At 33.0% G+C, this 22,473-nt stretch overlaps 7 protein-coding genes across 10 annotated transcripts; 3 read left to right on the top strand and 4 right to left on the bottom strand.

Annotated features, from left to right (window-relative positions):
* Nucleotides 1-2,561: 2,561 nt before the first annotated feature.
* Nucleotides 2,562-5,802, top strand: SERPIN1 (Serine protease inhibitor (SERPIN) family protein). Of its 2 annotated transcripts, NM_001333282.1 has the most exons (3): nucleotides 2,562-2,632; nucleotides 3,699-4,131; nucleotides 4,747-5,796. In NM_001333282.1, exons 1-3 carry the CDS (start codon nucleotides 2,595-2,597, stop codon nucleotides 5,530-5,532), a joined length of 1,257 nt encoding a protein of 418 aa, NP_001320925.1. In that variant the 5' UTR covers nucleotides 2,562-2,594; the 3' UTR covers nucleotides 5,533-5,796. The 2 variants fall into 2 exon arrangements, with proteins under 2 accessions (NP_001320925.1, NP_175202.1); NM_103664.4 differs by lacking the exon at nucleotides 2,562-2,632 and having other exon boundaries at nucleotides 3,608-4,131; nucleotides 4,747-5,802.
* A 954-nt stretch (nucleotides 5,803-6,756) lies between these two features.
* OSB1 (Primosome PriB/single-strand DNA-binding protein) lies at nucleotides 6,757-8,405 on the bottom strand. Its single transcript, NM_103665.3, has 4 exons — nucleotides 8,041-8,405; nucleotides 7,724-7,868; nucleotides 7,481-7,568; nucleotides 6,757-7,247 (listed from the first exon to the last, which is right to left on the bottom strand). Exons 1-4 carry the CDS (start codon nucleotides 8,328-8,330, stop codon nucleotides 6,985-6,987), a joined length of 786 nt encoding a protein of 261 aa, NP_175203.2. The 5' UTR covers nucleotides 8,331-8,405; the 3' UTR covers nucleotides 6,757-6,984.
* A 996-nt stretch (nucleotides 8,406-9,401) lies between these two features.
* AT1G47730 (F-box and associated interaction domains-containing protein) lies at nucleotides 9,402-10,577 on the bottom strand (the record flags this gene model as incomplete). Its single annotated transcript, NM_103666.1, has 1 exon — nucleotides 9,402-10,577. One exon carries the CDS (start codon nucleotides 10,575-10,577, stop codon nucleotides 9,402-9,404), a length of 1,176 nt encoding a protein of 391 aa, NP_175204.1.
* A 1,404-nt stretch (nucleotides 10,578-11,981) lies between these two features.
* AT1G47740 (PPPDE putative thiol peptidase family protein) lies at nucleotides 11,982-14,768 on the top strand (the record flags this gene model as incomplete). 3 transcript variants are annotated; one of them, NM_103667.3, is made up of 5 exons in its annotated part: nucleotides 11,982-12,258; nucleotides 13,350-13,410; nucleotides 13,508-13,765; nucleotides 13,886-14,173; nucleotides 14,250-14,768. In NM_103667.3, the coding sequence occupies exons 2-5, from the start codon at nucleotides 13,374-13,376 to the stop codon at nucleotides 14,504-14,506; spliced, it is 840 nt and encodes a 279-aa protein (NP_564513.1). In that variant the 5' UTR covers nucleotides 11,982-12,258; nucleotides 13,350-13,373. The 3 variants fall into 3 exon arrangements, with proteins under 3 accessions (NP_564513.1, NP_001322435.1, NP_973987.1); NM_001333283.1 differs by lacking the exon at nucleotides 11,982-12,258 and adding an exon at nucleotides 12,272-12,996 and having other exon boundaries at nucleotides 14,250-14,506; NM_202258.3 differs by lacking the exon at nucleotides 11,982-12,258 and having other exon boundaries at nucleotides 12,991-13,410.
* Nucleotides 14,727-15,720, bottom strand: PEX11A (peroxin 11A). The gene has a single exon (NM_103668.3): nucleotides 14,727-15,630. The coding sequence runs from the start codon at nucleotides 15,603-15,605 to the stop codon at nucleotides 14,859-14,861; it is 747 nt and encodes a 248-aa protein (NP_564514.1). The 5' UTR covers nucleotides 15,606-15,630; the 3' UTR covers nucleotides 14,727-14,858.
* A 2,164-nt stretch (nucleotides 15,721-17,884) lies between these two features.
* On the top strand, nucleotides 17,885-18,844 carry AGL102 (AGAMOUS-like 102). Its single transcript, NM_103669.2, has 2 exons — nucleotides 17,885-18,200; nucleotides 18,355-18,844. The coding sequence occupies exons 1-2, from the start codon at nucleotides 17,922-17,924 to the stop codon at nucleotides 18,628-18,630; spliced, it is 555 nt and encodes a 184-aa protein (NP_175207.1). The 5' UTR covers nucleotides 17,885-17,921; the 3' UTR covers nucleotides 18,631-18,844.
* A 1,532-nt stretch (nucleotides 18,845-20,376) lies between these two features.
* On the bottom strand, nucleotides 20,377-21,563 carry AT1G47765 (F-box and associated interaction domains-containing protein; the record flags this gene model as incomplete). Its single annotated transcript, NM_103670.1, has 2 exons — nucleotides 20,377-21,171; nucleotides 21,201-21,563. The coding sequence occupies 2 exons, from the start codon at nucleotides 21,561-21,563 to the stop codon at nucleotides 20,377-20,379; spliced, it is 1,158 nt and encodes a 385-aa protein (NP_175208.1).
* Between the last annotated feature and the right edge of the window lie 910 nt (nucleotides 21,564-22,473).

Genomic DNA, 22,473 nt, shown 5'->3' on the forward strand with positions numbered 1-22,473 from the left:
CTCAAGGGAAAAAACTCAACTTTATTGAGAAAGTGGGGAAGGTTGTGATGGAAGAGATTCAAAAAATGAGTAGCACCCTAACTACTTATATGAGCTTTAACGGCTCATTGATCAACATTTGATATTATTAAATCATCTTCGTCAATGGATGATTTGGCAGCTAACTGCGCTCACTATAATTTACCGGCGATTGTTCCTCATTTGCCGCCAGGATTAGCTCCAGCTCATTTCGCCTATTTGTCTACGATTGGAGCTACTTTCAGATATTAGGATTTCATGGATATTTTAGATATTTTTGGATATTTAATCTACTTTTAAATAGAAATATTCAAGATTTCTAGATATTTTGTGTACTTTCAAATAGTTTAGTTATAAAAAATTTGATATTTGGGAACTTTGGGTAATCCGAATCCAAATCCGAAATATTATTGTTGAACCCGATTGGAACCCAAATGACTTATATACCTCTAAATCCGAAAACCCAAAAATCCAAAATATTCTATCCGAATCTGAACGGATACCTGAACGCCTACTCTGAAGCATTAACATTAACGTTCTAAGAGCATCTCCAACCATGACCATCATTTTAAGGATGAGAAACCTTCAAAATGAGGGTTTAAGGGTCACTTGCTCCAACAACATACCCGCAAATATATTTCTAAAATTTGTTTATATTTACATTCTAGTCCTCAATATTAACAATAATGTTTTATAATGATAAAAGTTTATATAAAAAAAATAGAAAACATACATTTCAAAAATATTATGTCAAACAATATTAGAAAAACAAAACTTCACAAGTTACTACAAAATTATATATAAATTAGAAAAAATATAAAATAAAACTCGTGTGTTCATGTTTATAATTATTATTGAAATGTTAATTATAATGTGTATTAAATTGTTCAGTGTGATATCATTGTTGTATAAAATTTGTTTTGAAACATTATATCTTTTATGTTTTAATAATTTCAATTTTAAATTTCAATGTATTTGAATTATATGGTTATATTTGAAATAATTGAACTAAATATAACTATTTGTAAAATATATAAATTATAAAGACTAAAATGAAATATAAGAAAGATTTTAAGGGTATTTGAGGTTGTACTATTCACACCCTAAAAAAATAAAGGGTTGAGGGCTTGTTAGAGTTCAAAAAGCCCTCAAATTTAAGGATTTGAGGTGTTGTTGAAGGGTTGCACACGCTTCTCTTCCTTCATTCTCAGTAGGTTACCGTCCTTGGAACCAATGCCTAAGATTTGCCCTTGCGGTCTGGCCTTAGTCTAAAGACTTATAAACTGTTTGATTTCATTTTGAATTTACTAAACACAATCGAACTAAACAAATAAAACGTACTATTTTTTAAAAATATTTTAGTTACATCTTTATATTTAAAATAATTTAATCATTTTATGTAAGTATAATAAAACAAACAAAAAAATGTATAATATAACAAAATTATTCTTTATTGTACTCACTTAAAAACGTTTAACTAAAATAGAAATGATTCAGAAACGAAAACAAAAATCAAACCAAATGCAAAAGTAAACCGTATTTTCTTTCGATTTTAGTGTCCCGTATATAAAACCAATAAAATTAGAAACCTGAACCAAACCGTAAACTTGATTGCCCCTCAATATAAGGACAAGGATTAGTCGAGTTATGTAAACATAAAAGATTTGTGTCAGAAAAACTACAGTATAAATTCTATAAATTAATACTCTATAAATTAATAACTTTTATAAATTAATAAATTCTTTCGGTCCCGAGTTAGGACCAGTGTAAAATGTGACACAAATCGATAAATTAATAAAATAATAATTTTTTTGAAAGTCCTATGTAAATATATGGTCTCATCAATATCATAAATTAATAATTGTATAAATATATATATAATTGTATATATATATATATATATATATATATTATAGAAAAAAATTCTTTATAATATTTTTTTGCTTAAATTCATATTTGTTCTTTGTTTGACTATAGTTTTCATATTTTACTGTATCAAAATTTTTGGTGTTATTTTCTAAACATTATTATTATGTTTTACTTGTAACTGATTTTAGAAAGATATTTTCTACAAAGAAAGAAATCTTATAGAAATTTTTTAAAAATTTACCAAATTAGGAAAATCTCTTTATATATTTATTATTAATTTATCGATAAATTAATACCTCTCTAAATTAATAAAATTTTGCAGTCCCAACATTATTAATTTATAGAGGTTTTATTTAGTTAGTGTCATAATATCAAATGCTAAAAATATATATAGCATCTTGAGAAGAAAACCATCTTATTTCTTAATTAGAAAAGACCATTTCTAAATTATTATTTTAGTTTAGTCTCTATTTAGTTTTTGTTATCACAGACTTGAGAATTAAAATTCATAAAAAGATGTGTAGATGGTCTGGTCGAAGACATGGTTTATAATAATCGATTGCTTCCACCGAGAGATAAACACAACAAGTCATCGATAAGCAAAGCACATATTCACACTTTTTTTTAATTCATATACATTCAAGTTCATTATAGGCTTACACATCATTTCAAAAGATTTTGTCAATTCATCTTTTTTCCTCTTGCCGATGTGCCACCTTCTTCGCTTGGCGCTTCGACGTGTGCGGTGAGCGTATTTTCTTACACATATTATATTACACTAAAATGTCAATAATCGCGAATGTTTGCGGCAGTTGAGATGAACAAATTAGATTAGTTTTAATTTATAATTCACAAACTATATTTATAAATTATAATGAGAGTACAATAAAAATAATTGAAATTATCGTAACTAAATATAAACGGTTTTTACATATAAGTAAAGTTGGTTTACGGCAGTTTATAATTCACACAAAAAATAAAGCGAACTAAATTGCTAACTAATTTGTCCATTCTAACAATATCACCAGTCAAACTTAATATTTGATAGGTTTTGACAATCTAATAAAAACCGTGAATAAAAAAGAGTAATCTAAATTTATTTTATATTAAGACTGCAAGTTTTGTGGATTAAGTCAGCATATTTTTTCTATATTTTTATAACGATTTATGAAGAAAATTGAAAATAACATTTTTGAAAAATCAATGATAAACATTTTATATCAGTTTTACTATGTAATGAAGGTTTAGTTTTTTTAAAAAAACATCTGTATCAGTTCTTTTTCAAAGGCGAAATTTAAAAACAAAAAATATTTGGGAAAACTAAATTTAAAGGATATCTACAAAACAAAATTGTCCATCTATTTATTTTTCTTGTAAATTAGTCAAATGTAGGTTTTTCAAAAAAAAATTAAGTCTTATTTACCCTTATTTTATTTTATAATTAAAAAAAATTATAATTTTCTAATTTATTTATACAAAAAAAATAGTAATTTTAAGTAAAATTTTAAGAATCTAAATCCTCTAAATGTATAAGAGTTTTTCAAAACCCTATTTTTTGTCTCTCTTTCTTCTTTACTCGGTTTAAAAAAAAAACATTCAGCTCTATAAAAAAAATTCATAACGAAATAGTCATAACGAAATTTTTTCATATGCCACCAGATAGTCAAATACCATTGACCGACGTGCTAGAAGAAAAAAAATAAAAAAATTTGACCGACATGTCATTTATAATCTTTGTATTTAATTATTATTATATAATTTTAAGATATTTCTCTAAAATAAATATATCAATCGTCTTCTCCTAAACCCAGCAAATTCGTTTACCAGTCATCACCACCACAACCTCCGGCGAAAATGGACGTGCGTGAATCAATCTCACTGCAAAACCAAGTCTCCATGAATCTCGCAAAACACGTAATCACCACCGTCTCTCAAAACTCCAACGTCATCTTCTCACCGGCTTCAATCAACGTCGTACTCAGTATAATCGCCGCTGGATCCGCCGGCGCTACCAAAGATCAGATCCTCTCGTTTCTCAAATTCTCTTCCACTGATCAACTTAATTCATTCTCTTCCGAAATCGTCTCCGCTGTTCTCGCTGACGGTAGTGCTAACGGTGGTCCTAAGCTCTCGGTGGCTAATGGCGCCTGGATCGATAAGTCTCTCTCCTTTAAACCTTCCTTTAAACAGCTCTTGGAAGATTCGTATAAAGCTGCTTCGAATCAAGCTGATTTTCAATCGAAGGTGAGTTTTCTGATTTGATTACTTGGTTCTGTGATCTAGACTTAGTTCTTCAGGTACAGAGGAACTTTGTGTGGATTGTAATAGAATCACTCTTAGGCCAAAATGTGGAATTTTTGTTTCTGAATTTTACACTTGAGGATCTGTATATGATCGTATTAGGGTGGCTTGTGATTTGATTCTACAGAAATCTTGCTCTCGAATTCGTTTTATTGATTGCAATATGATTACTACATTTTGATTCTGCTTCCTAGGGTGTTGTAAATACTAACTTTGTGTGGATTTTAGTAGACACAATCAAAGGCCAAAATGTGGATTTGTTGTTTTCATTATGTTACCCTGAGGATCTGTATAGGTTCATTGTTTCTTATGGATCTTTTGGTTTTGTGTGAAATTTGAGTGGCTTGTGATGTGATTACTACGTTTTGATTCTGTGGCTGTGTCTAGGGTTTCTTATGCATCTTGGTTTGTGTGGAATTTTGAGTGGCTTGTGATTCGATGTACTGATAGGGTTAAGGTCGATTATTCTGTTTTGAAGGCTGTGGAAATGAGGTTTTTAAAAGGTTTGTGATTTGATGTACTGATTGGGTTTATGTTTGATAATTTTTGTTTTTGAAGGCTGTGGAGGTGATTGCTGAAGTGAATTCATGGGCTGAAAAGGAGACAAATGGTCTCATCACTGAGGTTCTTCCAGAAGGATCAGCTGATAGTATGACCAAACTGATATTTGCAAATGCATTGTACTTCAAGGGAACATGGAACGAGAAATTCGATGAGTCGTTAACACAAGAAGGCGAGTTTCACCTTCTTGACGGTAACAAAGTGACTGCACCATTCATGACCAGCAAGAAGAAACAATACGTAAGTGCTTACGATGGTTTCAAAGTTTTGGGACTTCCTTACTTACAAGGACAGGATAAGCGACAATTCTCCATGTACTTTTATCTTCCCGATGCAAACAACGGACTGTCTGATCTTCTGGACAAAATAGTTTCCACTCCTGGGTTCTTAGACAACCACATCCCACGCAGACAAGTTAAAGTCCGCGAATTCAAGATTCCAAAGTTTAAATTCTCTTTCGGGTTCGATGCTTCAAATGTTTTAAAAGGATTGGGACTGACTTCGCCTTTCAGCGGTGAAGAAGGTTTAACTGAGATGGTTGAATCTCCTGAGATGGGGAAGAATCTATGCGTATCGAACATTTTCCATAAAGCGTGTATCGAAGTGAATGAAGAAGGAACAGAAGCTGCAGCTGCATCAGCTGGAGTTATAAAGCTAAGAGGATTGCTTATGGAGGAAGATGAAATAGATTTTGTTGCAGACCATCCGTTTCTATTGGTGGTCACAGAGAACATAACAGGAGTGGTTCTGTTCATTGGCCAAGTTGTTGATCCGTTGCATTAATCTAAAGCTAATGTGGAAGTTTTTGGTTTTACTTAAAATAAATGAGTCATTGGTTTTGAGGACTCATCTTTATGTAACATCCTTTGTCTTGACTCTTTGATGTGTGTAAGAATAATAGTGATACATAACAGCTTTTCTTCTGTATTTGGATCACATGTACTGAACTGATAGACATACATACATGTGATGCATCTTAATGATTCACTGTATTGGGTCATTCATGGTTACATACACGTAAACCTCTGTCTACTAATTGAATTTTACTCGACCAATTCAGATTTATCTTACACTCTACTAACTTATTGGCAGCAAAAAAATAAATAAATGAAAAGAATCCATTAAATCCGTAGACATTAGCTTTTTTTTTCAACTCAACATTATTCTATTTGCCATTTCCTAAATATATTCATAACTTTAAAATGATTATAATAAATGAAAAAAGGTATTTTGGAATACCTTGATTGGTGTCACATATATGTATGTGATATATATACGCAGACATATATATATTTATGTGAACAAGACAGAGGTTTCGATTTGCATGCATTGCTATTCGATCCCTGATGGATAACCACTGAACCATGAATGACCAACCACCAAACCGGATGAATAGCTGCAGTCATCGCTGTTTCATCTGATATGTATCCACATAAAACGGATAACTTATATTATTTGTAACAAATATAGACATATTGATCCTATAAAGTTTTAAATTAAAAAAATACTTGCATAAATATGGACTTTTCTGCTAATCAGAGTTCTCTTATACTTTTTTTTTTTGTTTTTTTCATCTGTCATCTTAGAGCATCTCCAACGGTGAAAATTTGGAGTTCTCTTGTGGGTCTCTCTTGATTATGTTGAAAAAAATTAAATCAAAACTGATATGTATCCACATAAACCGGATAATCTTAGAATTATTTACCAAGCGATGGATTTTGCAATATGAGTAGCAAAAACTATAATAAACTGTAAGAAGACTTGCAACAAGATAATCTTATCATTCTTGGTTTCTTTTGTGTACATAACACTTCTTTTTGCTAACAAATAAATTTCAATAATAAAATAATTGGAAAAAGGTATTTTAGAATACCTCAATTGGTCTCATACATTTCATCGAGTATTAATTTATAGAGGTTTCACTGTATATGGACACACACACACAAATTTAAGAAAGATGAATCATCAACTTTTGGGTGCATGCTATTCGAACCCTGGTGGGCAAACACTGACCAATGAATGACCACCGAGCTGGGTGAATAACTGCAATAAGGATTCTTCAAACAATTATATATACCTACTAAGAAAATTATATAGTATATAGTAATACAACGTTCACAAAAATCATAACCTTTACTATACATAAACGGTTTTTAAGATGGTTAACTCTCATTCTCTAGATGATAAACATGAAGTGAATGCAACATACTTGTAATTTCCCAAGAATATCTCGTCCTAAATATAGTCAGAAAGACGGTCACGACGTGTTTTTTCTTCATCGTAAAAGCGGTTTTTCTGGTCGAACAATTCAAGTCGTCTAGTAATCCAGTCCGGTAAATCTGAGCAAAGCCAGAGAGCTTCACCTGTATCTTTATGCTTAAAGTCGGGTTGCTTTGGGTTCTTCTTATTTCTCCTGTTGTCCCACCAATCGTATGGATTCGAAAAGAAGACTTGCCACAAGTATATCTCATCTTTCTTGGATTCTTCAATATCATCCTCTAAGGAAACACCAAAGCACACAAGTAGCAGGCAATATTTATCATCTTATCTTGTAAAATGTATACAACATTCAAAACTAATGAATGAAACTTTTTATAAACCCTAAGTACACAAAACCAGAAGATATAAAACCTGTTTCAGTGTGAATTCAGCTTGGTACAAGGTTCTTTTAATCAACGTGGATTCATATTCACTACCAATAGAGACGATGATACGTAGAAGAGATAATAACCTGTTTTCGTTTTTGGGTTTTTGGATATCTGAGAATCTAAGACGTGACTTGGTGGAGCCGCCACATAATTCACTTCTGCCACTTTAACCTGCAATAATTTACCAGCCTGGTCAATCTTAGCTACACACAGATACACGAAGTTGCTTTAAAACATATATATAAACGACTCTTGACTACACAAGAAGCTGATGGTAATAGAACTGGGACATTTTGCTAATATAGAGTTTAAGTTTGAACTTGAACCTGATAATCGAGATTTAAGCCACTATATACATCGCTGGAGCTCTTGCTGTAAGACTCAAGACGGCCTGAGACAAGTATATGATCATTTAGCTTCAGATGCGCAATACAAGTCCGTGCCATTGCGTCCCACATTCTAAGTGATATCCTGTCATTAAATATACAACACATTAACAAAAGACTAAGACTTTAACAATCACAAGGCTTACGAACAATACAGGATTATGCACAGATTGAAATCAAACAACATTAAGACTCAGTTAATCAAGAACCCTAATCGTCGAATAAGCAACAGACTATGAGAATCGAACAAACCTGACCTAAAGCTCCGGTTTGGATTGAGAGGGTCTTTGACTCTAAGAATAGTGAAAACACCGAACCTATCAGGTCCGGTGTTCATGACTTGAATAGATCGATCAACGAAACCCATAAGACTCACGGAGTTCACAAGATTGAATTTAAGCTTGGTAGATAGTGGTTTCTTGAACAAACGCGCATGGTGATAAACAGCACTTTCTCCATCGGAGAAGAAACGAGATTTTGGGAAAGAAGAAGAGATTTGAGAAGCAGTGCGTTGGATTAAGCTTCCGAGTTTGAAGAACGTGTTCATCTACTGGGGAAATTTGAGATTTTTAGGGTTTTTAAGTTGGCGGCCATTTTTGTTTCTAAATTGCTGATTTGATCATTCGGAAACAGAGGAGGTCTCTGGTTTCTTGTTATTGGGTTTTGAGTGAAATATTTGATTCTAGGCCCATTATGGGTTTAGGCCCATTCGATTTGGATCTAGAATTGATTGTAAGAGTGATCGTCGAACCATTCCAAAACCTCTTGGAGATGTTGAGTTTGTAAAGTAACAAAATCCATTATATAGATCACAAAAGAACTTTGATAATGAAAACAACATATGATTATATTGAAAAAAAAAACAAGAAAAAAACAACATGTGATATCTTATTATATAAAGTACACGGTTTTGAAAGTTACTAACTCACGAGATCATGACACGTGTCAAGTATATCATTGACATGTTGATATATGTCAAAAAAAAGTTTCTTTAAAAAAAAGAAATAAACATATTTACATATACTAATTTATATTTCTATATCTAAAAAATTTAACTTATAACTTCTTTTAATTAAAAAGGAAAACTAACAATAAGATGAAGGGTATAGAATTAAATTGTATTTGTATTGAAAAATTGGATTGTATTTGAATTGTATACAATCGAATTAAATTGTATTGTATTATGATAAAAAAGATATTTAAATTGTATTGTAAAATCGAATTTGTAAGATTGAAATTTAGTTTAAGGAAATACTAAATTAAATACTGAAAAATATGAGTTACTATTTAAAATTCAAATATCATCAATAAGTTGGAGTGTATAGAATTAAAAAGCAGTTTATTATGATGAAAGAGATAGTTAAAATGTATAGTAAAATTGAATGTGTATGGTTGAAATTTTATTTAATTCAAAAATTACTAAATTAAATATTAGAAAAGTGTGTGGATCACTATTTACTATTCAAATTTTAAATATTATCGATAAATATTTGAATAAATTTATATCTTACACCCGCCTAAATAGGCGGGCATTATCTAGTAAAATAATAAAGTTGCCTAATAAAACTGTACACTAAAAAAATAAGAAGAAAACCAAGAAAAGGAATTTCAAAGTCCATTACAAAGACATGAGAGTTTCAATGTGATTGGGGAAAAAGTGGAGTCTACGTATAGGTTTGTCTTCAAGTCCATTGCGTAGTCGAAAACCTTTATCTGCAACTCCTTTGTATATGACTCTTCTAAACGTCTCTCTTATTGCATCAAAATATATAACATGAAAACGTTCGAGCACAGTGTTTGGTACGTAAATCAGTTCACCATCATTAGTGATACCTGTTAGATTGAAATAGTTCTCCAAACCCGGCTCATAATGAGAAATAGGTAAATAGGTATGACACGACCATTCGCGCTGCTCTACATTCTCCAAAACCCACATTGAACGACTATTCTTCTCATGATTGAAACCAAGACAAGCTAACCTTCCTTTATAAGACATCATCATCACAAGCCCAAAATTCTCATCCCATGGTAATTCTATCACATCGAACCGTTCAGATCTTACATCGAAACTCAATATCACCCGACCAGAATTAGTATCAGCTCGATAATATATAACACCGTTGATGCATCTGGATTGTCTATAACAAACTCCACCATGGAATGTAAAAGGGCTATTTTTGTGGTTGGTTTTAACAGTTCTCCATTCTTGATCTGATCCCAATGTTAACACCCGACACTCATAAAAAGCATTACCATACGGCATGCACACTACTTTGTGTTTACCATCAACTGGATCGTACCCTAAAGAGACTTTTATATTCTTCCACCTCTCATCCAGCTTGCGTAAAGGTTTGAACTTTCTCATAGTAGGGTTCCAAATTATAGGGGTTGCTGCTTTTCGAAAGCAGATCAAGCCGTGGACCGACTCGGTTAAAGTGGTGACGCAACAACGTTTTGGATAGGTTGTATGGTAACTATCAATAATCTCAGAAGAAGAATAAGAATAAGACTCGTTCGGATTCTGATTGTGTTGAGGAATCGTGAAAACAAAGAACTTGTCACCTTCTTTGAAAAAGAACATGAGATTCGGCCGAGTTTCAAAGGAGTTGGTGAAATATGGAGCGGTGGTGATTGATGACCAAAGCTTTGAAACACAACGAAACCTCACGACAGACTTCGCAGGCAGCCTTGAGAATATCTCCGAGGTTAGATCGAGAGGTAAGGATGATGATGAAGATTTTCCTCTGCTTCTTTTTCTCTGGATATTTTCGGTCTTCTCTTCTCTTTGCTCCATCTTGGAGAAAACCCTAAGTCGGTACTTCCTTTCCACGATTTATGCTTATATGTCTCAACTTTTTCCTTTTCCACTAAATTGGAAAAGGAAAAAATGCTTATAGGTGTTAAACTTCCATTTCCTAAACATCTAGACCGAGATAAAAAAAAATAGGCTCTATCTGACGTGATGTCAATACTTCTTGGAGGGAAATCGACTGTTTTCCCACTAAATTTAATCGTAAAAGATGTACAAAGAAAGACTTAAAATACCAAGACTCTTAACCAGAGTTGATAACAAAACTATACATAAAGCACTAAACCAACTAAACTAATCTAGTGATATTTAATAATATACAAAATTTATACTGGTGTGAGAAATAAATAGATTTTTTTAATAATATTTGAATTGTAATAGTAATCTACATTTTTTCTTTCATTTAATATAAAGAATTTTTGAACAAAAATTCAAATTTAACACATTCTATTTTGCAATATAATTTAACTATTCATTTCATGATAATAAACTGGATATTAATTTTATACACGTCATTAATGAATAATAACAAAACATTTTAGTTATACACACGCTCTATCTTATTGTGTCTAGTTTTACTTTTGATATTTAATTTTTAAATAATAACCCACACACTTTCAATCTTAAATGTTCTAACTCTTATCTCTAAATATTCTTAAATCACTTTTTTTTTTTAATTTAGGAAAGATAAAAAAAGAGGAATGATTGTCGTAGATTCATTTATCTTAATCTTCATGAGTATCTTATCCACTAACCGCGAGTAAGTTATCTCCTCTATTGATGATGTCCTAAACGATATACCATACAAACCAACTATTTTTGAATTTCATTGATATGCATCTCCGGTTTTTGAATAATATCCATCATAATCAAAATATATGTTTATTGGAAGGTTGCTCATTCTCCTGAAAAGAAAATATTAGTTGTTATTTCAAAAATATCAGTTGTACCATATATACTACTTCAAACAGTTATATCAGATTCATAAATGGAGAGTGAGGAGGTCCTAAAATTATCGTTCTTCCAAATCAAAAATTATTATTTATTAGAGTAAAAAGTTGCGCTAAAGGAATTTCTTATCTTGATTCTTTTACATAAAGTATGCTCTGTTAGAAAAAAAAAGAATTCAAAGACGTCAGAAATCAAAATATTCCCAAAAAATAATGGTTTTAGATCTCTCCAATCAACTAATTGAACCAACATCAAAATTTTAAAATACGCGAATAGTATATCAATGCTGTGTATCAAAATCTCATAATCCAAAATACTCTATCCAAACTCGAAGAGAATACACCCATATAACCATATCAATAGAGAATAATACAAAAACTGATTTAAAAGCGTTTTGTAGCGAAACACAATTTTAACCATCCCAAAAGCCTTTTTGGTACTGTTACCAGAGTAAGAGACGATAAAATACAAACAAAAACAAAACATGCAACCAAAAAAAATAAAAAAGAAGAGACAAAGGGGAGAGAGAGAAAAGAAGAGCGAACAAATTCCTTCTTTTTCCCCTCTTTCTCTCTCTCTCCCACTCTCTCATCTTCTTCTTCTTATGATTTTCAACTTATTACAACAACAACAACAACAAAATAATCTTGCAAAGTTTCAGTCTCAGGTGGTTCACAGTTAATGCTACTTGCAATGATGAATCCATCCCAATTTCGTAAGTTAATCTTCTCTTCTGAAAATTGAATTTGGTGTATCAATTCTTACATTATCTTGAAGATTCATCTCTGAATTTCTCAAATTTATGGGGGTTTTTTGTTTGTCGGAATTGCCGGAGAAATTGGAAAAAACGAGATCTTTGAGTAAAGGGTTTGTTTAATCTTTAGTCTTTATTGCTTTCCTTAAGCTAATTTTGGCAGATCTGGAACATAAACCCTAGAACAAGACCAAATCAGTGTCTCCTTACTCTTAGGGATTTTAGTCTCTGTGATACCTTAAATGTGTTTATAAATTGACTGTGCTTAATGGGTCACATTTGATTTGCAATAAAAGTTTCACAATTCTTCCATTTTCAGTAATGTAAGCTCCAGTTTTCAAGATTTACTATTTTGGGGAACTAGTTAGGTTTGTAGGTTTATTAGATCTTAGAAACACTAATGTAATGCTGTTTGTTTGGTACTCTTTAATATTCACTATTCATCTTAATGTGGAATCAAATTTGCTTTTTTTGGTCAGACTCAATTAGTTGGAATGAGTTGTTGAACCATTGACTTGTCTCCTAAGCTCTTACTTAATCTATCTGTATCATCTTCTCCTGTCTATTTCTCTTTATTTAATACATAACTCGTTCATGATTGCATCTGACATGGTAGCAACTCTTTGTGAACAAGACTTGATTTTATAACACTGTAACATGACCACACTTTTTCCTTTTGATCTCTGTATATTTGGGGAAGTAAGGATTTGGTTTAACAATGATACAAAATCACAGTTTAGATGACTCAGTCTTGTCTTTTATCATTAAGATGGAAAAAATGAGACCAATCTTGTCTTGCTTTATTCTAAGATGCATGCTCTATTATATTTTATGCTTTTGTATATATAACTGATTGAAGCCGGCCAATGGAGATTGGTGCTGACTTTTTAAATGAGCTGTTGTTGTATTTCAGCCAACTAGCATAAGATAAAATAAAATAGGAAAATTTTTCATTTCAGTCTCTTAAGTTCAATGAAAACATAATGTGGCACAGAGGTCTTTGCTTTTGTACCTTTCAGAATCTTTTATTGATTGATGATGTTTACATACAGGATAACCTCTACTGAGGCATCCAAATGTTGAACGGAAAAGAAGAGCCTAAGCAGAAGAAAGGTAAGGTTTTGATTTGACATTTGTGTGATTAATGTACTAATTAGAGATCATAATGTGTTTGCTACTTTTCTTATGTGGCTCGGTTCTTCATCGGCAGGTTGGTCAGAGTCGCTGCTAGAATTTCGGTCAGGGTTTGGGGAAAAGATGAAAGTTGTGTCGAAGAAACGTTGGAAATCTCTTGGTCCTCTTCATCTGAAAAGCAAATCAGTTGCACGGTTTTGCTTCTTTTCGAAGTTGAAGTCAAACAACCATGGTCCAGGCCGTGCACCAGTGTATCTCAATGTTTATGACTTGACTCCTATTAACGGATATATCTATTGGGCAGGCCTTGGTATATTTCACTCTGGTGTAGAAGGTAAGCTTTAGGCGCTCGCTTGTGTTTTCTTGTTCATATGGTTGAAGTATCCAAAGATTTGCATCTCTGGTGTACTTATAGTTACTGCTATAGCTAACTCTGAACATTTGGCGTTTACAGTTCATGGAGTAGAGTATGCTTTTGGTGCCCATGATTATGCAACGAGTGGTGTTTTTGAGGTTGAACCAAGGCAATGCCCGGGCTTCAAGTTCAAGAAATCGATATTCATTGGAACCACGAATTTAAACCCAACACAAGTGAGAGAGTTTATGGAAGACATGGCTTGCAGTTACTACGGGAATATGTATCACTTGATTGTTAAGAACTGCAACCATTTCTGCCAGGACGTTTGCTACAAGCTTACCGGGAAAAAGATCCCAAAATGGGTGAATCGGCTTGCACAAATAGGTAACAAATGTTTGTTGCATTTGAGAATTGTTGAAGAAGTCTTATTTGAAAGACTAATTTACTTTTTTTTCTGCAGGTTCTGTGTGCAGCTGCATACTTCCCGAGTCCCTCAAGATAACAGCGGTCTGCCACGATCCAGACGGGCAAATCCCGGAGGAAGAAAACGAAAAGAGAAGTCTTAGAAGCTCATTCAGCTGTTTATCATCCATCTCCATGAGACAAAAACAGCTTTCAACATCATCATTGTTCCTACAATCACCTCTCAGAGGCTGCTTACCTCCTTGGCAACTCAAACGCTCAAAATCTAACAGCAGCTCCTTGAAAGAAAGGTAGACATTCCAACAAAAACCATTGCGGTCTCTCATTCGTTTCGTTAGCAACACAAACCACGATTTATCCTTCTTCTATCTTTGTAATGGAGTTCGAAAACAGATTTCCCGCGCCATCGCTTTTCATTTGATTTTAACAGGCTTTCATAAGCCATTCTTCATCTTCTTTCTGTTTGTATTGCTTCCAAATTTGAATCTTTTCTCATTTTCAAAATCATGTATTGCATCAACGCTGTTTATATCTAAACTAGCTCTCTTAGTTCAAACCACCGAAGAATCAAAACGAAACCTTTATTCGATAAGCAAATACTATAATTCAATCGAAAAACGAACGATGAACATCATCATCATGATCATCAACAAGAGATCCAGTTCTTATGAGTACTAACAATAGCAGAAAACAAACCTGCAGAAGATATCACATTAGGAGCCGATAACACTCCCTTACCATCACGAATATCAGCAATCGTCATCAAACCATCAGCAAGATCCTGCAAAATAGATAAAACCTTCAATGTCTTCTTCTCCTTAATCATCTTCATCTTCTCATCTTCACCATCACAAGCTAATCCTCTCGAAACCGAGATCTCGATCGTCGAAGCAACACAACTCTCTTCATCATTCAATTTCCTCAAATCCCTAATCTTAATCGAAACACTTCCTACATAACCAACCAATTCAGCCCAAGCACTAATCTTCTGAAGCCATTTCGAATGTTTCGCATCGATCAGTCCTGATTTCGTTAACCATATGAATTGTTCAACGAAATAGTATAATCCTTCACCACCGTACGCGATTATGAGTAAGACGAGCTCGTGATTTGAATCCCATCGTGAGGATCTTAATGCGTTGATGTCTTGTACGAATTTTCCGAGACGGAAGGCTTTGCGACTGACTCCGACGCTTGATTCGAAGCTTTTGAGTCGGGGGATTATGGATCTGGTTTCTGGGATTAGTGATGATGCGAGGATGATTTTTGTTGCGTAACGAGAGATTTTCAGGAGTTTGTCTACACCATCTCTTTTGGAGAGATATGTTTCGAGATGATTTAGGAAATCTCTGTCTTTTGGTTTGGTGATTTTCTCTGGAGCTTTCGTAGCCATTGGAGGAGATGGAGCTTTTTCAATTGTTGTTCTTCACGGACGCGAAGATGAAGAAGAAGGAGAATTGAAGATAACCGGAATCGAGTTTGATTAATTGGTTTGCGTGCCATTCCCGAATTGTCCGGTTTAATTAATGCGGCCGTGGAAAATGTATAAAATTGGTTTGATCTATTTTTCGCAAACAGCTTGAGAAGAAAGTTGGACTTTATTGATCTAGATACGAAAAAGGTCAATACATTGGCTGCATAGGGACCTTATTATTATATCTTCCTTTGACCTACTAGGGTCGACTCAAAAATGAAGGTGGACTGATCGGTCCCAAGTATATATAGACCTATCGGTCTCTGATTGTCTGGATCAGTTTCCACACCAGTTTCATCTGATTGACATGTCTTAAGTAGATTGGCCATAACGTCTTATTTCACTGTTAGATTTTCTTCAAATCACTTGGAAATAAAAGCAAAGATCATCACCTAGCTTGTATCACAATATGAGGAAGATATAACGGTGGAAAATCTTCCACATGACGCGAAACTCCAAACCCTTATACATGATCTCACATCTCCAAATGCGTGTTTGCATCCCAAAATGTTTTTTCCTCCATATCAATCTAAAACCTGTAAAGGATTAAAGAAAATCTTGAAACGCACTTTAACTCAATAAAAGACATGTTATCGGCTACATGTAAGGTTGTCATAATGCTCATGTTGTTCATCTCCAAAACGAGTTTGATAATGCATGATTTCGGTTAGACTATTCCCTTTACAATGCATGAATTTTCGATGATTTTTGAAGCCTTAGTCCATTGGTCTCGGATCGCCATGTCATTTGTCGTAGATTGCTAACTGATGTTGCCGGTAAAGTATTTTTGAATATATCCTCTAACGTTTCGTTGTCGAGTTGATTAATGTAGATATTTTTCATGGGTCTTCGGCTGAAAAACAGCTCAGTACGGAAAGTTGGTGCTCCAGCTAAAATTCCATGGAGTTAAATAGGGTCTCTAGATTTGCACTGAACTTGTTTTAGGGTTTTCGATTGCATGGTCGAATCACAGATCCATCCAACACCTCTGGTGTATCGGGTGAGGAATCTTCTAGTTGGATGTGGGTCCATCCAACACATCTTGTGCATCACATGAGGAATCTTCTAATTCGATATCCACATCAATTTATTTGACCTTTTGTAACACCCTGGTTTCACAAAATATGGTGGTGCATGCAGAGAAGTTTTAAAAATTTGATTTGACCACCTATATCATCAAATTGCACTTATTTTCAGTCAAACATCTGAAAAGAACTTCATAATTAAGCGTGCTTAAGTTAGAAAAATTACAGGGAATGACCTTCCAAGAAGTGATTGTCGCAACTGTATATGAGCGAGGATAAAACACGAGAAAATATAATGTGGTGATATGTAGGATCGGTAAACAAGCCTTTAAAGCCTCGTAAACGTAATGGATCGGCTATCGGGTAAGAGTGAGCCCGTGAGCCGAGAGAGGACGTGGGGTCACTAAGAAAGATGGAGGTCGGGGAGTTACAAACGGTATCAGAGCCAAACCCAGACGAATGTGGAGTTAAGAGGGTTAACAAAGTCGATTGTGACGGTCTTGATGCGCAACCAGGACGATACGATCTGCTAGAGGGATGAATTGTAACACTTTAGTTTCATGAAATATGGTGATGCATGTAGAAATGTTTAAAAGAATTGATTTTGACACCTATGTCTTTTGATGGGTGAATTTAGGAGAAGTGATTATTGTCGGATCCGTGTGAGTGAAAACAAAACATGAAATAATAAAATAAAAAACTCCTTTTAATTTAGAAAAAGTTGTTACCAAGTTTCATCAGTTTTTTATTTTCATTTTATTGATATGTCGTGGCTAGTGCGCATGTTTGACGCGTGTGAGTTTGCATTTTAAAATAAAATTTGTATATATGGAATGATATGTAGAGATACTAAATCTAATTTATAATTATTACAAAATTTGTATTTTTCCTAAATATTTTCTAATGAAAGATAAGCATTACAAAATTTATACTTTCTTCAGAAAATATATCTTAAGAATTTGTTTGGAATACCAACTCTTGACTATTATGATAAATTTGTGTAGTCAGAGTTATAAAGATATTTATGGTAGTAGTTAAAAGATAAATATATTTAAAAGGTAAATTCAAATATTTTAATAAAAAAAGGATAACAAAGATAAAAAATTATAATTAATGCGTTAAACCTACTTGAACCAATCCATCTATAAAATGGAGTAGAGTAGTAACAAAAACAACACCAACAACAAAAACATCTCTCTAAAACTAAGAAATGGGTCGTAGAAAAATAGAGATAAAATTTATTGAAGATAGCATCGAAAGGAAAGCGACGTTTTCAAGACGCCGAAATGGCATTTTTAAGAAGGCTGATGAACTCGCGAAGTTGTGTAATGTAGAGATTGCTGTCTTGGTCATCTCCCCCACTAATATACCATACACATACGGTTATCCATGCTTCAACGATGTGGTTGAGCGTATTCAAAATCCTAGTGCTTCGTCCAAACTCAGGAGTCTCATGAAAGAATTGGAACAAATCAAAGAGTTTCAGGAGGTATGTTTCCCATCATTAATATAATCTCATCCGTTAGTTTTCCTTCTTCTTCGTTCTCAACATATAGATTACAAAGATGGGTTTGCTATTATACACAGAATTAAATAATCATTATTTATTTTATATTATATAATATTTTTTTTGTCAATTTTAGGATTTGAGGAAGAAACAGCAAAGAAACCTTGAAAAGTCCAATATGAAAGAGAATGTAGATCTGAAATTGGAGGACTTAGTTGCTTTCAAGGCGAAACTCGAGGCCTATCAAGCAGGTTTAAAGAGGAAACATGTAGAGATGGAGGATTTGTCTTCTCCATCGATACTCTCAAAGAATACAAAGAATAAGATGATGAGGACCGAGTATTCGTCTGGACAGAGCAAAGGAATGTATGAGTTTCGGGCTTTCGGCCCAGGATTTCTTGGAACTATTTAGAACAATCGTCAAAATAAATATAAATATATAATTATTTATATCATATAAATCAATTACCGTTTATTTTTCTTTCCAAAAGTTTAAGGAATAAATTTTGGTTGCTTTAGTTTGAAGGAAGTTGTGTCCTCCATCTTGTTATCTTTTCAATCGGATTTTCGTAATGAAATGTTTTTTATATATAAATAATATACAATATATGTGATAATTTTGGAAAATATGTCAAAAAAATGTGAACTTTCAAATTTAGAACAAAAAAACATGAATTTTCGAAATGTCACTTAAATACCAAAGTTATTGTTGACTTTAGAATTAAATAGATAACTTTCGTTGATTTTGCCATTTCGGGTAAAACGTTACGTCAACTGACGAAAAAAATAACAGAATTAAGTCTTTTTTTTGTCATAAGATATTATTTAAGACTTAAACGAGCCAAAATTACGGGAAATTAACAGAATTAAGTCTTCGGTTATAAATTCTGTTAACTTATAAAACAACGTCGTTTCAATTTCTTTTTTTTTTTACAAGTTGAGGAATTGAACCCGCAACCTGTGAGATATAACAACTTTCCTTTACCGACTTAGCTCGCAGTTATTTATATGTTCTCAGAAACATACATATTTCTATAGGTTATAACAAAATGCCCAAATTAATAAAAATTTAGGGTTTCGATCCCCTTTTTCACAGTCTTCCCAATTTTAAAAGTTCTTTCCAAGAGGGAAGTCGATTGATGACGTATCCTCCGAAAATGATGAGTAAATCTAGAGAAAGCTTGATCAGAAGATGAGAAGATGGTGGATTCTTTAAAATCGTCGAGGTTTAGATCTTGATTCGCGATCTTTAGAGTGAGCCCCATAGAGATGTAGCCCGAATCGGAAGTTGATGCCATTGATGCGTTTATCGAGCTTTTGTTTAACCTATATAATTATCTATGTTAAGCAGTATGATGTTTTTAAACTAAGAACTTACTTCTAAGAAGCAAGAGAGAGGAGAGACTTTAGAATTTAGAGTGTTTTGTCTTTGAGAGCTTGAGAAATAATGAGAGGCTGGGTCTCTTTATATAGTAGAGGAAAATAGGATTTTGTGAGAATATTCTCAGGATATGCATGACATATTTTGAGACTATCCTAAGAATATTTTGAGACTATTCTGAGAATATTTCCATAAGATTCAACTCAGCAAGCCCAATAACTCACAAGCATGACGGTCCGCAAGCCCGACAGCCCTTGAGTCGACGATGGGACGTCCCGACAACCCGCAGCCCGGCTCATCCTAGTTCGGTTCGGTTCGATCAGGTTTGGCCCAAGTGTCCCACTTTACACCCTTATTTCTTATTCAATACAACTCCGTTTTTGACGTATGAGTATACCATTTTGTAGTACTCTTTACCCGCTTTCCAATGCACTAATGTCCCGATAATTCCGTTCAGCCGTTTGGTCGAAATTTGGCGGAAAAGTCACCGGAAAGGTTTTGTCAAAAAAGTTCCAACAGGTATATGCGTAATCTTGGTGCAATTCACTTATAGGGCCCAAAAAGATAAATAAAAGTCTTTAGAAAGATAAGGATCGAGTTACTACTACTAAATGATTGATGTTGAATTTGTGAAATGCTGTAGGGAATTGGCAAGGGAGGAAGATGACACGTGATAGAATCAAAGTAAGGGATGAGAACTTATAAGAAAAAAAAATCATAATTAAACTTGCAAAAATGATCATTCTAAAGGAAGAACAAAAAAGAAAAAAATTAAAATTATTGCAAAGACATTTGACTCTCAACGTGATCCAAGAAAGCACAGAACGCAAATATAGGTCCATATGGATCTCCATTATTGACCCTAGCTTGGTCGTCTGCAATTTCTTTAAGTTCGAATCTTCTAAAGGTTTTTTTCACCGGATCAAAAAATAAAATATAATCCATCTTTCGAAACGTGGAAGATACGAAAATAAATTCACCATCATGAGTGCAACCTTTTAGTTGGAAAAAGGTTCTTAATCTTTCATCAAAGTGACCAAAAGGTGCAAGAATATCTTTACTCGACCACTTGTCTTTTTTTGCGTCCTCCAAAATGCACAATGCTATGTAATCATCCTTCGTGGTACGTTTTTCAACACAAGCTATCCTCCCCTCATAAGTTATGAGAATTTCCCTATAAATATCCGCATGTAATTTTATCATGTCGAATTTTTCAGATCTGACATCAAAACACATTAAAACCCAAGCATGTGTATGATAAACTTGAGCTATATAATATACAACCCCCTTGATGCATCGACCAGAACTCTGATAGTCAGAACAATGCTTATGGTACGTTTTTACCGTTATCCATGAGAATTCTTGAGCTGGTCCTAATGTTAACACTTGACATACATCAGAACTTCTTCTAAAAGGCAAGCACATTACTTTGTGTTTACCTTCAACTGGATCGTATCCTAGAAAAACTATTATATTATTCCAGCTTAATCTGGGTATGGGTAAAGTTATCAACTGTCTCTTGCTAGGGTTCCAAACTATCGGCATTTTTGATGTCTTAAAGCAGATCAAGCCCTGGACAGATTCCGTAGAGGAATAAATACTACATCCTTCTGGTAATTCCATATGATAACGATAAAGAGCTGAGAAGAAGAGTAAGACCTTTTAGAATTCTGAAGTGAATGAAGATGTTGCGGAATTGAGGACACAAACAACTTGTCATTTTCTATGAAGCAAACTAAAAGACTCGGCCGTGGGGACCGAGTTTCGAACAAGTTGATGAAATATGGATCGGTGGTGATTGATAACCAAAGCTTCGACACACAACGAAACCTCGCAATAGATTTCTCAGGTAGCCTTAAGAGTATCTCCGAGGTTAGATCCAGAGGAAGGGACGAAGCTGATTTTGATTGTGTTCTTTTACTTTTCGAGACTACTTTTCTCTTCTTCTGTTTTTGTTGCTCCATCTTTTGTAGTCAAAACCCTAATTTGTTCAGGCTGTGTTGCTTTCAACCTTTTCTCAATATATACATATATATATATATATATACGTACATCCTATGCATTAGGTTTTATTTTCTACTTTTATTATTTATTTGAAGATCTTATATGATAAATAAGGGTTTGTTCAAAAAAAAAAAAAAAATGATAAATAAGGGTTCTCCTTCAAACTTATACTTTGAGAAGTTGACATGTAGCACTTTTCCTTTTGACATTTGTCATTTCTTTTATACTTAAATCCAACATTTATTTTTATCTGATTTGATTGTATCATTATATATTAAAAAATTCAAAAGTTTTAAATCAAAAAGAAATATACAATGATTTGTTTTCAATATATTTAATATCATTATATTGAATATCTATGAGAGACACATTCTTTGTTATATTTATAATAAAACAAACTTAATATTAAGTAAATTTATAAATAATTACTTTAAAACATATCTTATATTCTAATAGTTTTAGCAAACTATTTTGCAATGTCTTTTTAGTAATTTTGTTTTTAATGATTTGTCATTTATTGATATTCAAATACAGAGAATTTAAATTATGATTTCACAAAAACAATTATATGTATAAGATATCAAAGAAGCAATTTCCTTTGGCATCATTATATTTTAATTTGAATTGACTTTGTAATAAATACAAAATATAATGTGAAGAAGAAAAAAAAAAACAAAAATAATAAATATTTATAACATAAAAAGATATAAAAACAGTAAAAACTAATGAGAATGAAAAATATTAATTTTAATTTTTAATCAACTAACTGAACACTATACATCCATTTGCTTCTAACTAAGTCGTTCGTCCGCACTATACGTTGTTACAAGATCCATTTGCCATTCCCCATTTTGCCAAAACCTACAATTA

This window comes from Arabidopsis thaliana (genome assembly GCF_000001735.4).
Source record: "Arabidopsis thaliana chromosome 1 sequence".
NCBI lineage: Eukaryota > Viridiplantae > Streptophyta > Magnoliopsida > Brassicales > Brassicaceae > Arabidopsis > Arabidopsis thaliana.

Bases quoted from the DNA above. Each gene is read 5' to 3' on its own strand.
- SERPIN1 (NM_001333282.1), top strand. From the start codon at position 2,595: ATGTGCCACCTTCTTCGCTTGGCGCTTCGACGTGTGCG. The intron at 2,633-3,698 runs GTGAGCGTATTT...TCCTAAACCCAG, and splicing joins TTGGCGCTTCGACGTGTGCG to CAAATTCGTTTACCAGTCAT. The intron at 4,132-4,746 runs GTGAGTTTTCTG...TTGTTTTTGAAG, and splicing joins AAGCTGATTTTCAATCGAAG to GCTGTGGAGGTGATTGCTGA.
- OSB1 (NM_103665.3), bottom strand. From the start codon at position 8,330: ATGAACACGTTCTTCAAACTCGGAAGCTTAATCCAACGCACTGCTTCT. The intron at 7,869-8,040 runs GTCAGGTTTGTT...ATTTAATGACAG, and splicing joins AATCCAAACCGGAGCTTTAG to GATATCACTTAGAATGTGGG. The intron at 7,248-7,480 runs GTTATTATCTCT...GTGTTTCCTTAG, and splicing joins AAACCCAAAAACGAAAACAG to AGGATGATATTGAAGAATCC.
- PEX11A (NM_103668.3), bottom strand. From the start codon at position 15,605: ATGGCTACGAAAGCTCCAGAGAAAATCACCAAACCAAAAGACAGAGAT.
- AGL102 (NM_103669.2), top strand. From the start codon at position 17,922: ATGGGTCGTAGAAAAATAGAGATAAAATTTATTGAAGATAGCATCGAA. The intron at 18,201-18,354 runs GTATGTTTCCCA...TGTCAATTTTAG, and splicing joins AAATCAAAGAGTTTCAGGAG to GATTTGAGGAAGAAACAGCA.